At 46.0% G+C, this 15,452-nt stretch overlaps 1 protein-coding gene across 1 annotated transcript in view; it reads left to right on the forward strand.

The window, feature by feature from the left end:
* The window catches only part of LOC136628688 (BOS complex subunit NCLN-like), a 30,140-nt gene that overhangs the window by 7,460 nt on the left and 7,228 nt on the right, over window positions 1–15,452 (forward strand). Inside the window, exons 4-10 of the mRNA XM_066604794.1 lie at window positions 1,059–1,153; window positions 3,371–3,454; window positions 3,534–3,637; window positions 6,329–6,417; window positions 7,850–7,989; window positions 8,220–8,401; window positions 12,736–12,823. Coding sequence (XP_066460891.1) covers window positions 1,059–1,153; window positions 3,371–3,454; window positions 3,534–3,637; window positions 6,329–6,417; window positions 7,850–7,989; window positions 8,220–8,401; window positions 12,736–12,823 — 782 coding nt within the window. The remainder of the gene's footprint in view (window positions 1–1,058; window positions 1,154–3,370; window positions 3,455–3,533; window positions 3,638–6,328; window positions 6,418–7,849; window positions 7,990–8,219; window positions 8,402–12,735; window positions 12,824–15,452) is intronic.

Consider the following 15,452-nt stretch of genomic DNA (forward strand, 5'->3'; position numbering starts at 1 on the left):
ACAGACAGAATGTTTACAGGCCAAAAAGTGAAATATTGCTTCTATCAGAGCAGAGAATCTTGTTTCTCACAATCTGAGAGCCTTTAGGGTCCTTTTGGTAACTCCAGGCGGCTTTCATGTGTCTTACTGAGGAAGCTTCTTTCTGGCCGCTCTACTATAAAGCTCCGATTGGTGGAGGCTGCAGTCATAATTGACCTTCTGGAAGTTTCCCCCACACAATCTTTGGAGCTCAGGCAGATGACCGTTGGGTTCTTGGTCACCTCTCTTACCAAGACCCTTCTCCCCTTTAGTCTGGTGGGTCGGCAGCTCTAGGAAGAGTCCTGGGTGTTCTTCCATGTAAGTATTATTGAGGCCGCTGGGTTCTTGGTCTCCTCTCTTACAAGACCCTTCTCCTCCTTAGTTCGGTGGGTCAGCGGCTCTGGGAAGAGTCCCGATTGTTCTTCCATGTAAGTTATTATGAAGGCCGCTGAGCTCTTGGGAACTTTCAGGGCAGCAGAAATGTTTTTGTAGCTTCCCCAGATCTGAGCCTCCACACAATCCAGTCTCTGAGCGCTACCGTAAGTTTTGTCCTCCTCGTGGCTTGGTTTCGGCTCTGATCTGCATTGTGAGCTGTGAGACCCCAGGAGGGTCTTTTATGTCTACTCAACTGAATTTCCCACAGGTGACTCCAATCAAGGTGTAGAAACATCTTGGAGGTGATCAAGAGAAATGGGAGCCCCCAGAGCTAAAGGTCAAGTGTCAGACCACAGGCGGTGAATACTTCTGTCAGTGTAAAATGGTAGTTTTTCATTTTTTAAAAATTTCTCCCATTCTGTTGTCACTTTGTCATTTTGGGGTACTGAGTGCAGAATGAGGGGGACACAATGCCACAAGGTAACGACATGTAAAATAAAAAGTCTGAAGGCTTTCCAACTTAATTGTAAGCAGTAATATACGCTAGCGGTACTCTTAGTGACATGTGACATACTTGAACCCCTAGTTTAGGGCCCACGAGCGTTTGGAGTGCGACCTATAGCACAGGCTGGAACCTCATCGTCTCTCCCTCTATATGTTCTCAGTCATGATCGGCATGGTGATGGGAAGCGGCTTTCAGATGACGACCAGTGAGGTGCAAAGTAAGCCCATCAAGAGCCCCGCCATGGTCACCCTGGAGGTAAGAGGCCGACGCAATGGGGGTCTTGTATGGAGACAGCTGTTGTATCTAAATGCGGCTCTGGATGTTTTCGGTCACCTCCCTCATGGAGTTACCTTTCACTCTTCACATCTGATATTTTTGGTAATTTGTTTTCTCATTTCACATGTTTTTGTCTTAACACATTTTTGTTTTTATATCAGACCCCATTATAAAAACTGCTCTGTCTCCAAAAATGTATCTGGGGCCCCCAGCCTTCATGCTGCCGGAGGTGAAGTGTGAAATGCTCCCCCCCTGCAAAATGAACCCACTCATATTGCAGGCATTGAAAGCCCCAATACACAAGATACCCAACACATAACTGAACCACAGAGACTTGTCGGAAGTAATAGAGTAACAGTGTCCCCTGAAGTAATAATAGTGTATCCCTTAGTGTCACCAATAGTATTAGTGACCCCATTAATAGTCTCAGTAGCAATAGTGACCCCAAAAGTGGTCTTGGTAGTAATAGTGGCCCTATTAGTGCTCCCAGTAATGATAGTGACCCCTGTAGTATTAGCATCCCTGGACCTACAGCTGGGTGGCAACCCGACAGGCATGTTCCTCATTCACTCTGTAGTACCAGTCCAACAGCGGCCACCACTGCTGACTCTACGACTCCCGACCTCTCCAGTGTCTGCGCTCTGTACAGGCCAGTGTCTGCATTCAGGAATACAGAGATCAGGGTTTAGAGACTCAGACTGAATGATGCTGCAGACTGAAATGCCTGTCAGGTTGCTGCCCGTCTGGCTCCCAGCTGGCAATTATCTTTTATCGGCCATTGATATGGTTGGTAAAAGGTAACTATTGGCTGGGTGGCAACCTGCCGCCACCACTTTGATGTCCTACAGGCTGCCATTTGAGGCGGCAGTCTCAGATGGCTTCATGGTAGGGGCGCCCTTGATCTGGGGTAATACAGTAAGTAACATGCAGTGGGAGGAGGAGGGGGATGAAGCTGCAGTTACTCTTTCTTTCATTGAGACTGCATGCTGTGAGAGGGGAAGCAAAGCAGCATAAAAGAACATCTTCTTGGCTCTGAGCACAGAACTGTTATCAAGCAGCCTTAAGAGAAGACAAGCACATTTAGGCTTCATGTACATGGCTTTATTAAGGTCCACTTAGACACAACGATTATCGCTCAAAAGATGTCTCTCAAGCGACTTTTGAGCGATAATTGTGTCATTTGCAGCCCAAGATGATCGCTTAAGATGACACCCCGCTTGTCTTCTGCATCCTACAGTTCCCCGCTCCGAGCTCCGGCTGTTATACAGCCGAGCGCTCGGAACAGAGGATGCAGAAGACAAGCGGGGTGTCCCTGCTTATCTTCTGCATCCAGGTGTTTTCTGCACGGAGCGCCCAGCTGTTATACAGCCGAGCGCTCCATGCCAGCAATGGAGTACACAGCTGGACCGTTGTGTTCTTCATACCCCGCCTGTTATCACGGAGCAGGATACAGCTGAAACAATAGTATCAGCTGTATCCTGTGTAAATCCCTGATAAGGCTCATCGTCAGCATGCTGAAAGACAACGATGAATGATGGTTTAATGAAAACTGGACGATGTCAGTGCAGTTACAAATAACGATTATTGCTCAAAAGACGGCTTTTGAGCGAATTTTGAGCGATAATCGTTGTGTCTAAATGGGCCTTTAGAGCTGGCATAGAGGTGAATGAGGCCTTTATTGTACCCCTGAATGCCATCTGTACCCCTGATGCCATCTGACTTCATACAAAGGTTTTTCCTTTTGGATTACAGATAAAAATTAGGCATAAACCTGTCTGGTCCTTCCAGCCCCACGGCTTCTAGGGGGTATATATCTAGACCTACGGCACCTGAGGGGTCTGTAATACATGATCACAGAAGGAAGGAAAAGACCCCAAAATGTACACGTTACACACAACATTATTGATTGTAATGGTGGGGAGAGAATGATACAAAGTAACAATCCCAGTGATACAAAGTGTTGTGGGGTCTCCCCCAGCCACAGTACTGGAGAATCCTCGTGTATACAGTACGATGGCACATTAGAGGGGTCTCTGCTGCCGCCGCGTCCTTCTGGGTCAGGATGTGATGGGGAGATCCTGTGTAAGGTACCGGTAGCTGCGCACATTCTGGAGGGACGGCTGGATTACATGTAGGAATAGGAGGGTTGCCTATAAGACAGAAAACCCGGATGATGATGACTTTCCCTTTATCTAGGGCCAATTATCAGGACATGAAGGAACCGCAGAGCCCCCCACAGTTGTGGTGGTTGCACATTATGACGCCTTCGGAGCCGCTCCGGTAAATATGGTTCATGGAATGAGATCTCACAACACATCTATCCCTCTCTCTCCAATATGTCTTCCACCTCTTCCCGCAGCTCCTGGCGCACGGTGCGGACTCTAACGGCAGTGGAGTGTCGGTGCTTCTGGAGATGATCCGTCTTTTTCACTTTCTGTATAATAGCCCCCAGAGCCGCGGCAGGTGAGGCGCTCTATTCCCCTCTGATGTCAGGCGTTGGCAGTTCGGATGTTTTCTGCATCTTTCGCTTTTTTCAAGGTTACAGTCTCGCTGCGATGAGTGGAAGTCAATGGACAGAGAAGTGTCCAGACTATTGCAGAGTACCCAGGAGTGGCAGGGGTGCTGCATACAGAACCTTCTCTGGGTGTACGAGTACTAGCCTGGCTCTTCTAGGCTTCAGCAGCCATCATGAAGGGATGATGTTTCATCCATAAGAGGTCCAGCTCATTTCCCCACATACCCAGCATTGTGCCTGGTACTGCAGCTAGAGGTAGTTGAGCTGATTGGGGCAAGCAGGTCACCTCTAGGATTGGGCTGGTGGTGCTGCCACAACTCCTCGGGGGCCACAGAGTTAGAGGCGGCCACATTCTGGCTTCTTGGACTGCAAGGAGTGGAGTGCGCCCCCCACTGAGCAGACCGAGCGCACAAGGTCCTGGCGGCAGCTGGACGAACGCACAAGTGATGAGGACTCAGGAGCAACAGGATATTGGTCTGGGGTCTGAATTTACTTTAGGGGTCTGTAGCAGATAAGTCGATAAAGGGATCTCAGTTTAACCCCTTGAGTGGCACGCCCGGAAATTTTCCGGGACGAGCTCCACTGCTCATAGTGACATAGCCCGGAAGATTTCCGGGCTATGTATCACTATGGGAGCTGCAGAGCTCAATGCCACAAGCTGTGACATTGTGTTCTGCCTGCACAGACCCACATAGAGCAGTGCAAGGGCTTTGAAAAACCAGCAGAAGATATTGCCGATCTGCCGGTAATCTCCTGCTTTGTTTACAGGTTGCCATAGAGACCATCGGCTTGTCAGAAGCAAGCCGATGGTCTCTGTGGCAGGGAGAGCTGGTACTTGGCTGTCAGAGGACAGATAGGTACCAGCTCTTACAGCAGAGATCATAGAAAACCTCTGATCTCTGCTGTTAACCCTTTACATGCTGCAGTCTATGTGACTGCAGCATGTGAAGGGCTGTCACTGCAGCATGTAAAGGGCTGTCACCATCAGACCCCCGGAATGTGATCAGGGGGTCCTGATGGGTCCCTGTGGAAGTCCCCTAAAGAGACAAAAAAAAAAAGGGAAAAAAATTATAAAAAAATAATAAAAACACTTGTCTCCCGTTACTTTGTAAAAAATCAAAAATACAATCACACATGTGGTATCCATGCATCGTAATGACCCAGAGAAGGAAGTTAATACATTATTTAACCCCTTAATGACATGGCCCCTTTTTTTCTTTTTTCCCCATTTCTTTTTTTCCTCCCCCCTGTTTAAAAAATCACAACTTGTCCCGCAAAAAACAAGCCCTTATATGGCCATGTCAATGGAAAAATGAAAAAGTTATGGCTCTTGAGACGCAACTGCAAAATTAGTTGAAATTCAATGATTAGACCATTTTATAAAACCTGCCCTGGTGGGTCTGACAGGGTGGCAGGAAACCCGCCACTCAAGGGGTTAAATGTCGACGTCTTGATGAACAACATAATGGAGTCAGTATTTGATCTACTAGAGAATGATATCAGCATTATTTCATGCCGGGGGGATTTTTTATGTTGTCCTGAAGGCAAAATCACCCGAAACAGTGGTGGGAACAAGTGTCAGTACCAGGCAGTGCTCCCTCCATTGTGATGCCCACCACCCTTTAACCCCTTAACAACACAGGCCTTTTTTTAAATCATTTTTGGTTCTCCTCACCACTTTCATTAAAACATAACTCTTTTATTAATCCATCGACGTCGCAGTCTGAGGGGTGTTTTTGGGGGGACGAATTGTATTTTTCAGTGGTTCTATGTAATGTACCGTATAAAGAACTGAAAAACTTCTAAAAATTTCTAAGTGGAGTGGAATAAAAAAAAATGCAATTCAGCCATCTTTGAGCAGGGCGGGGGGGGGGGGGGTCTTGTTTTTAGAGCGTACACGCTGCGGCAGGAACAATCTAACGTTATTAGATTAACTTCAGTGCGATTACGATGACACCAAATTTATTAGTTTCGGTTTTTTTGCTGAACTCCTTTTCAAAAATATAATCTCCTTGGAAAAAAAATAATTTTCTGATTCCGTCTTCTGACCTATTTGTTGTGCGGGGACTCCGCAGGACATCCTGATGTTTGTGTTGGTACCATTTGGGACTACATACGACATTTCGATCAATTTTTATTAACTTTTTTCTTGGAGACGGGGGGTCACAAAAAAAATGTGAAATTCTAGCGTTGCGTCTCCCCCTGCGGGATAAATAATGCGTGACTTTGATAGATCTGACTTTTACGGATGCAGCAATCCCAAATATGTTTGGTTGGTTTTTCAGAAGGTTCCAGGCTGCCATGGCAACCGAACAGCACCTTGCGATCTTATAATGGGTTGACAGGGATTGACTTATTGTGGATTGACAGAACCATTTAAAGGGTTAACAGCTCTGATCACCATTTACACTGATCAGCTGATTGTGGCCGTTGCAGGCGAATGTCAGCTATCAAAAATAGGGGTTAAATTGCCATTGTTTAATGATATGGATTTGCTGACATCTCCCTCTAATCATAGTGAGGGAACTCTGTTCATTCTGTCCAAATCTACACAGCAAAGCTGACAAGTGAACTGTGAAAAACAGGACTTATCAGCCCTTTGTGACTGTTCTAGTCCTATATTTGTTGTGTTCCTCCAGGTATAACATCCTGTTCTCGCTGACTGGAGGGGGAAAATTCAATTACCAGGGCAGCAAGCGCTGGATCGAGGAGCATCTGGACCATTCCGGTATGAGATACGTGATGATATCATCTCATGATGTGGATTTTAATCTACATAGGTCTGAAATTCTGATTTCATCCTATGTCATTATTGGGCTCGGGCTAATTTTTCTGTGTTAGAGCCAGGAGTTTACATAGAACTCATAGGGCCTTGTAGGACAGCTTGGAATTTTGGTCCCCGCAGTCCCCTGATCCCCCTCCCCCCCCCCCCCCCCCCCCCCCAACAATTATACATCTATATCTCAGAGACGGCATATCTAAAAGACAACCTTTATTATACGCTGTACCTTTATACAGCAGCTTAGCCCTAACATACCTCTAAATAATACCGTCATATAATAGTGAGATACCAGTTCTACACATTGATAGTGATTACAGTGCAGTTACCTCCAGTGATCGTGATGACAGTGCAGTTACCTTCAGTGATAGTGATTACAGTGCAGTTACCTCCAGTGATAGTGATGACAGTGCAGTTACCTCCAGTGATAGTGATTACAGTTACCTCTAGTGATCACAGGTGGCATCTTTTCTGAACGGTGACATCCGGTTTATATTTTCTTCTCTTTCTGGGTGCAGAATGCCATGAAGAGCTCTTCCAGCCATGATTCAACTCTGAACACACTTCCCATTTTGCCACAACCTCCCTGGTCATCTCAGTATGCTCACCCATAGTATTACTGTCCCCTCTGTGCCCCTAAAAGTTGTAATGCCCCCACTGTGGCCTTACAAAGGAATAGTTTACCCTGACGTCCACAGCTCATCAGCAGCAGGAAAATGTTGATAAATGACACTACTGCCGGTCCAGATATAGCGTGGATCGGGACGAGAGTCTGACTCTTCCCCCAGTCTTCTGTTCTCTGGCATGGAGCCGGGTGGTGTCCACCACTGTTTATTTGCTGAAAGTTCCGTGTTTCTCTCATACAGTCATAGAGGTAAATGATAACATCTTAGCTGCCACTAGGGGGAGCTCATCGAGGACTGATTTATTACTGAGTTCAATGGGAGCTGAATAAACCCCTAGTGGTGGCTGCATGGGGACAGAATATTATCATGTACTTTGTCACAGCCTATCTGTAATTTTAGATAGAGGAGTAAACCCATGAGAATACGGAAAGAAAATACCAATTCTATGCAGATTCCCTGATTGGGTTCAAATATTGGACCTCAGAGGCGCAATGAAACAATACTGACCACTGAATGTAGCGAAGACAAAATAACAGGAGGGGGTGGAGTATGGCACCTGTCTTCTGTGCCATGACCCCAATGGCTATGAGTTGCCGCAGTGTAGAAACTAGACTGTATAAGAGGCTGAGGAGCCATAGAGACTTTATGTATACTACAACGTGAGAAACCATAGCAAGCTGATGAGTTCATCGTCCCGTATATACCAACCTGACACTATAGATCACCGGTTACTGAGTTATTCTCTGATCCTTTAGAAACAAGCATCCTTCACGAAAATGTGGCTTTCATCCTGTGTCTGGACACATTGGCCAATGGGGACTCTCTCCACCTTCACGTCTCTCGACCTCCAGCGGAGGGAACGGCTCAGTGGAAGTTCATGAAGGAGCTTCAGTCGGTTTGTGAACTTTGACGTGTAACTCCAGTGCAGTAAGCACCCATGCACACTGTGCTCTGCATTACTAGAACGTATGCTCGTTCCTCTTGTAGCCCCTCCCAACACCTTAATGTAATCTACATTCTATTGATTGCTTTCATTGTGTTTGCCGTTCAACCTTCTTTGAGGTAATCTCCTGTGAAGTCCCTCGCAGTGAACAGTTGATGATGTGGACTCTTTGGTCATTGCAGGTCGTTCTGTCACCTCCGTTCCTTGGTGTTAATTTTTCAGTTGTTCACAAGAAGATTAATTTGGGGGAGAACATTCTGGCGTGGGAACACGAGCAGTTCAGCTTACGGAGACTCCCGGCTTTTACAGTCTCCCACCTGGACAGTCACAAGAACGGTTTGAAGAACACCATCCTAGACACCAGGTAGAGGATCTTCTTCTCCTTCACTATTCGCCTTCCCCATCTTCTTACTTCATCATCGGTATCTTTTCCTCCTTGTTTTCTTCTTTGACAACTTCTTCTTTTTCTCCTTCCTTCACCTTCTTTCCACTCACCTTCTCAGTCTTCTTATTCCTCTTTTCCATCATCCTCATTTTCTTCTCCACCTTTCGTAATATTCTTCTTAAACTTTTCCTTCTTCATTATCTTCTACTTCACCTTTCGTTCCAACATCATGATTCGGTTCTCCTCTTGTCCTTCTTCTCCACCTTCTTTTTTGTTCCATCTTCATGATTCTGTTCTACTCTTCTTACTTCTTATTCTTCTTGTTTTCCATCATCATTTTATTTTCTGCATTTTCATCGTCTTCTTAACCTTTTTCTTCTCCTTCTTTGTTGCTTGTTCTGTGATCATGCTCTTCTCTTCTCCTTCCTCACTTTCTTTCTGTTCAGCGCCTCCACCCCCTTATGCTTCTTTTCCATCACCATGATTTTTCTGTCTTCCTTATTCTTCACCTATTTTTTCCTTGTTATCTTCTTCACTTTCCTTTTTCATTTCTGTTCCACCCCCATGGTTGTGTTCTCCTCTTCTCATTTTGTTCTCCTTCCACCTCACCTTCTTTGTCTTCTTCATCACCCCCAGTCTTTCATGTTTTGTTTGTTCTTAGCCTTTGTTTTTACTTCTTTGTTCTTTGCTCTCAATCTTCTTTCTCCGTAATGATTTTATCCTCTGTCTCCTTATTTGTTCTTCTTAACCCCTTATTGACGGGGGCCATTTAGGCCTTAAAGAACAACCAATTTTCAAGTTTTTTTCTGTCGTGACTCTTCTACCTAATTTTTCCATTAAAATGGCTGTATAAGGGCTCTTGGCGGGACAAGTTGTATTTTCCAAAGCCATCATTTTTGAGTTTATAGCATTTTTTGTGATTTATGGTCATTGTAGACCCACACAACATCAATTCTTTAGAAGCATTATACATTACAGTTAAGTGTTAAACTTTTCCCATTGAATGGGCTGGATCTTCTTTTTTCCGGCACATTTGACAATCATGTCCGTACGTCTGTCCTCTGGCGAGTTTGGTTGGTGAGCTGATGTTTCTCTTTTTATTCTCTTTTGTATTGCATTGTGTTATTGTATTCCATAGCTATTATTGATTTTTGGGGGGGAAGACGGGAAAAAAAATAAATTCCACAATTGTTTTTCTTTATTTCATTTTTACAGCATGCAGAATGAATACTGTGATCCCATTATTCTCCGGGCCACGCCATTCCCGGCGATCCCAGGTTTATTTTTTACGTTATGCTATTGTCGCCCGTTCTCCCACCGACGGCGCTCTATCTTCATTCATCCCATGTTTGGGAACAGACAGCATTTTGCTCACTTTTTATTTAGATATTTCTAAAGCCAAGAATAACAAAACCGCCATTCTGGCCCTTTTTTTACGGCGCTCATCGCGCCATTTAAGTGATATGTTAAATTAATTCTGCGGGTCCGTGCGATTACGTCAGTACCGGATTCATATCATTTTTAATATCTTGCTACTTTTTCACAGGTGTATATTTTCGTTTTGTCGCATTCAAAGACCCCTACAGATTTTTTGTCTAGGTGCTGTTTTGAGGTTTTTTTATTTTTCGGGACTAATCATAGTTTTTCTTGTCCCAATTCATGATCCATATGACTTTTTGATCACTTCGCATTCCGTTTTTTTTGTGAGGTGAAATATACAAAATTATCTATTTTCGCAGAATTTACCGTTCGAGTTAAATACTGCACTGACTTTTTTCCATGAATAAGTACGAATACGGTGACACCAGATCTGATATATATATATATATATATATATATATATATATATATATATGTATATATATATATTCTCTTTTAAATAGTAAAGGGGGAGTGAGAGTGCAACGGTTTTATTATATTTTTACTTTCCACTTCTATCCCTCTAGGGTACGTGAGGATCTCCACCTTTGATTGTTCTTTTAATACACTGCTCTACTTCAGTTTTATTACTATATTGCCTATGAAGCTCAGCCAGAGGCTGAACCTTATAGGCCATCATAGATAGAAGGCCTGGAGTCCATCTTCAAGCCTCCAGGTGCCATAGCAACCCATCAAGACTCCACGATTGCATCCTGGGGGTACGATGGGTGACAGAGGGAGCCTCCTCCCTCCGTTAGGCTTTTAGATGTAAAGATTTAAAGAGTGGGGATCTGAGGTTTCTCTGGTCCCCACTGTTAGAACAGATGCCAGACAGTCGGGCCGCCGTGCTTGTATGCTGATGGAGTGCCGAAAAAAGGAGGTGCATCATAATAAAGCCCTTTAGCGACCACCATCAAAAGGCATATAGACTAAGGGGTTAACTATAACTAAGGGGTTAACCTTTGTCTTTTTTGCTATTTTCTTCCCCGTCTTCCTATTTTCTGATCGATCATCAGGATTTTGTTCTACTCTTCTCCTTCCTCAACCCTAATTTTTATTCCCTCTTCAGCTTTTCTTGCTCTTTCTTCACATGCTTCTCCACCTTCTTATTCTTTTTTCTTCCCACCATCATGCTGACTTCCTTCTCTTCTTCATACTTCTACAAAACTTCATCCTCTTTTAATCTTTCAGTCATAGAATCTCCTTAAGGGAGTTTTCCTATGACTTAACAGGGTTTTCTGAGAACCCCAAATATTGGTGCCAGTAGGGGGGGGGGGGGTTAGAGGATGTAGTAAAATAAAAACATTACATACTGGCTTCACACTGCTTTCCCCCTGTTGTGCCATCCTTCTGTTTACATTGGCTGCAGCGGTGATGCGGAATGCTTACTCATGTGACCGTTGCAGCCAATGGGAGGCCAGCAGGGAGGTTACATTAGAAGCCCATGTGACAGGTTTACGGGATGTCAGCTGGCCTTCGGCGGTCCGGCGTCATGTTAAGTATATTATTTTTATATAGTTTTTGACATGGGGGATTCAAAACTGCATGAAAATAATAACTTGGAAAACCCCTTTAAAATATTTTTGCAATCACTCTGTGACCAGGACATGTGACTGCTGCAGCCAATCACGGTCGCAGGTCCTGGTCAGCAGCAACAATGGTGGACAGAATGATTGGGAAACAATTTTAAATTGTAGGAAATCCCCTTTAAGACGCTTGTGGTGATCAGGTTTGAACAGCAATCTTCAATTGTCTATAACAATGCCTCCGAGTCCTATGGTGCCAGTGGTTTCATCTTATACTCCAGGTGCCCGGGCCTAGAAATGCCCAGTGAACTGCGCCAACTACAGTAGTAGCTCTCAATAAAAGGGTTGTGGTAAGATGGCTTCCCTGTTCATATGCCATATTAGAACATATGAACGTCATGGAGCAAGAACCCCCTGTATGAAGAGATGCTCAGTAAGAGCGCCTCCTGTTCTGGCGGACCTTCAGCCATGCTGCTATCCTGCACCTGCCCTGTAGTGGCCGCTGTAGCGTACATGTGTAGCCGACCACAACCTCCCCAAACAAGATTGGCTAATTTCCAGGGGTGCTGGAAACAGGACCTGGGGTGATTAATAGTTCACATTCTGGAAGGGGTTACATCTTGGCACACCAACTTTACCAGTGCCAGCGAAGTAGTGCCCATTTACAGAACCAGCCATATCTTTTACACTAAGCTATAGCATTTCCATCTGCTCACAGGAGGGTTGCATCAACCCGAGTCTGTAGAAGCGTTTTGTGGCTACTATACAATACTGTTACATCAGCACTATATAGCACTAGTATACGGGTAACATATGGCAGTATTATGTCATTGCTGTATAGCACAAGTATGTGGCTATGATCTAGCACTAGTATAGGGGTACTCTATGGCACTGTATGACCCTATGTGAGTACCATACTGATCTATTTCAGCACTGTATGCCAATGCTGTATGGTGGCAATAGTTATACCCCTGTTATGACGTAGTACCGCATGGCAGTATTATTTGGATGCTGTAAATGATTCAGACATATGAAGCCTAATACACAAACTTGCTCCCCGTAGCCGAGGTCCTCGTTAGTTGGAGAATCCCTACACTGACAATTGCCAACAGATGATGTGATAATGTGTGCAGGTAGAATATTAGACCCCCCACCTCTCATGAATGCAGGGATGCTCATCAGTATTTTGTACCCGCACCACCCATTCCCATCGGTCTGCATCCTGCGGAGATTTACTGCACTGCCCATTCCCTCCGAAGACTGGCAGATAACAACCATCATATCCCCCCATGCAATACGCCATTTATTGTGAAGATGAGGGAGCAGAGCCCATCCCAGCCATCATCATCATCGTCATTATTCCACCAGATCCCGCGTCGATGTAAAGAAGCTTCGGAGGAACGCTGAGATGCTGTGCGAGGCGCTGGCCCGGTTTCTATACAAGGACACCATGAAGGTAACCGTAGCATGTCAGTTCTTTTCTGTTTTCCGTAGCGGCCTCTCTGCTCTCTATGGGGAGGGGAAGCCACAGCGGGATGCGGACGGTGAGACCCCTCCAGAAGGTTTGAAGCTGCGCTCTTCCAGTACAATTCTTGCGGTTTTTCGGTGCGGCCATTCCACGACAATTCCGCTGAAGTTCCATCCTGTGTGACCCCAGCCGTATTCCTCCACAGGCTGGTGGAACGTTGTGGAGCTTCATAAAGACCACAGGGGTCGGAACGTCACATCATTAAATGGGGGAATGAAAAGGAAATTACAATGTTTGCACCCCTCATTCTGCTACTTCTCTGGATTATCTCATGTTCTGACCGGCTGACAGGAAGGGGTCAGCGATTCATGCTGCTTGCACCAAATTCTGTCCTCCCATCAGCAGCAGAAATCTGGCTCCATCTGACCAGGAGGTGTTTTTCCGCTGCTCAGTGATACAAGTTTTGCGCTCTTTTGCCCGCTGGAGTCTTTCTGTTCCTCTTAGACACAATGGTGCTGGAACTGGTCGCCCGCTGTTATACCAGCCGTGCGGAGGAACGGCGAGTTGTGCGTTCGGACACGTTAGTTGGAGCTCCAGCGTTGTATTCAGCTGACTGTGCAGCCTGTTGGTCAGAACGATTCCTGACATCCTCCTCCGACCCCTTTCAGTGATGAGTTGTTCCCGCCCACAGGATCCCCTTTCGCTGGATGTTTTCCTCAATCGCGCCATTCTCTGTATACTCTCCACACTGTTACACGAGAAAACCCCCCGTGGTTGGCGGTGAGCCCCCGGCTAGTCCAGCACCGATGACCGGCCTCGTTGGAAGTCGCTCCGATCGCTGGATCTTCCATCTAATGTGGATTCACACTGAAACTGATCCACGGAAACTTGTCACGTGAGTTGATGCTGCACTCCGGGGTCACGGGGAGAATGACCATACAGGGGAGCGCCAATCATGAGAAGGCCGGGGCTCTAATAAGGGGCATATTCAGTGTGGTCAGTGGCCTCTAACCTGTGGCTCTCAGCTGATTAGTCTGTTTACTCTTTATGCTGGGTCGCGGTCAGGGAGGAGAATGTGATGACCAGCAGCATGGATGACCACTTACTCCCCCACCACTCCCATGTTGGCTATGGAGAGGATAACTCACCCAGCAACATGAACACGAACCCTTCACCACCCGAGACCACCGGGAACATAAATCAGCCGCAGCCACTGGTGGAGCGCCGTCTCCCTCCTACTACTCATCCCCAAACATCCCACAACTCCAGCAATCTCACTTCCTTTGACTACGCTTCGTACCGTGAGTTAATACTGAGCAATGAAGTGACGAAGCGGTTGATGGATCGGGGCGCGTTCAAGGCTCCGTCCCCATTATCCTCCGAAGACGACGTAAATGAGACGTTATTATTATGATGGAAAGAGACCTTCTGGATAAATGATCTGGAGATGGCGACCTCTGGGCGCGGTGATTACAGCCGGCGGAGGGCACAATGCACTGGGCGGAGCCTCCACTAATGGCGCTGGAGATAGGAGGGCGATAGATGAGCTGTAAATATATGAACCCGCCAGGACACCAGTCCATCCATGTCATATAGACATCCACAATAAAGAGGGAGGTGCGGAAGATCTAAACAAAAAGCCTTTCTTAACCCCTTAATGATGCAGCTTTTTCCCCCCACTTTTGGTTTTTCCACTCCACTTTCAAAAAATAGTAACTCTTATTCACCCGCCGCCGGGTCTTGTTTTCCGCCGGAAAACTGCACTGACTGGGCAGTTAAACCCCGGAAGATTTCCGTGGACAGCTCTAGTGCTGAAATGTGCAAAGCATTGAGCTGTCATCTGAAGTCTTCCAGGGTTTTTACTGCATACTCAGCGCAGCAAGCCCCGGAGATTTCCCTGCCATAACACCAAATGTCAGAGTAGTGCGGCACTTTCAAGTACTTGCAAGATTAAATTGCATTGTTGACTCCTTTAAAAAAAAAACTCTCCCTGTTAGGCATGACATGGTAATAATAAACCTGCCACTGAAGGGGTTAACAGCCGCGATCACTGCTGGTGTGCGCGGATGTCAGCTGTCATCCGATACCTCCTGTGCATAGAACAGGATTGACCCCATATCCCACTTTATATCAATCCCGCACCCCCATGACGCAAATATATCTCCTGGAGAGTGAAGGGGTTAAAGGGGCTCCACATCTGACCCAGGCTATGTCTGGTATTGCAGCTAAGCTCCATTCACTTTGGATTCACTCAGTGCAGACCTAATGATGGGGGAGCGGAGAGAGAATGACCATGGCCAACCCCCAGTCATTCTCATGCAGCTAGGAAGGGGTTTGGGCTGTGACATGGCAACAATCCAAGAACGCCCTGACAACCACAGATTGGCACTATCCTGATTTCTGTTGTCACTGAATGCTGCCCAGGCTACTTGCTATAGATGGTGTCAGATTATTACCAACCAATCATCTCTGTACGTGCTGCAGAGGGCGGAGCTTGCTCATTGCCTGCGACATGCTGCATGCTGCTGCACCAAGTGCAGTCTACAGCCTCTCCTGGGCGTCTTCCTGCATGTGTGTCTCTGCAGCCTGCTGATCACATTATAGAATTGTCTGTATA

The sequence above is a fragment of the Eleutherodactylus coqui genome, chromosome 5, assembly GCF_035609145.1.
Source record: "Eleutherodactylus coqui strain aEleCoq1 chromosome 5, aEleCoq1.hap1, whole genome shotgun sequence".
Classification (NCBI taxonomy): Eukaryota; Metazoa; Chordata; class Amphibia; order Anura; family Eleutherodactylidae; genus Eleutherodactylus; species Eleutherodactylus coqui.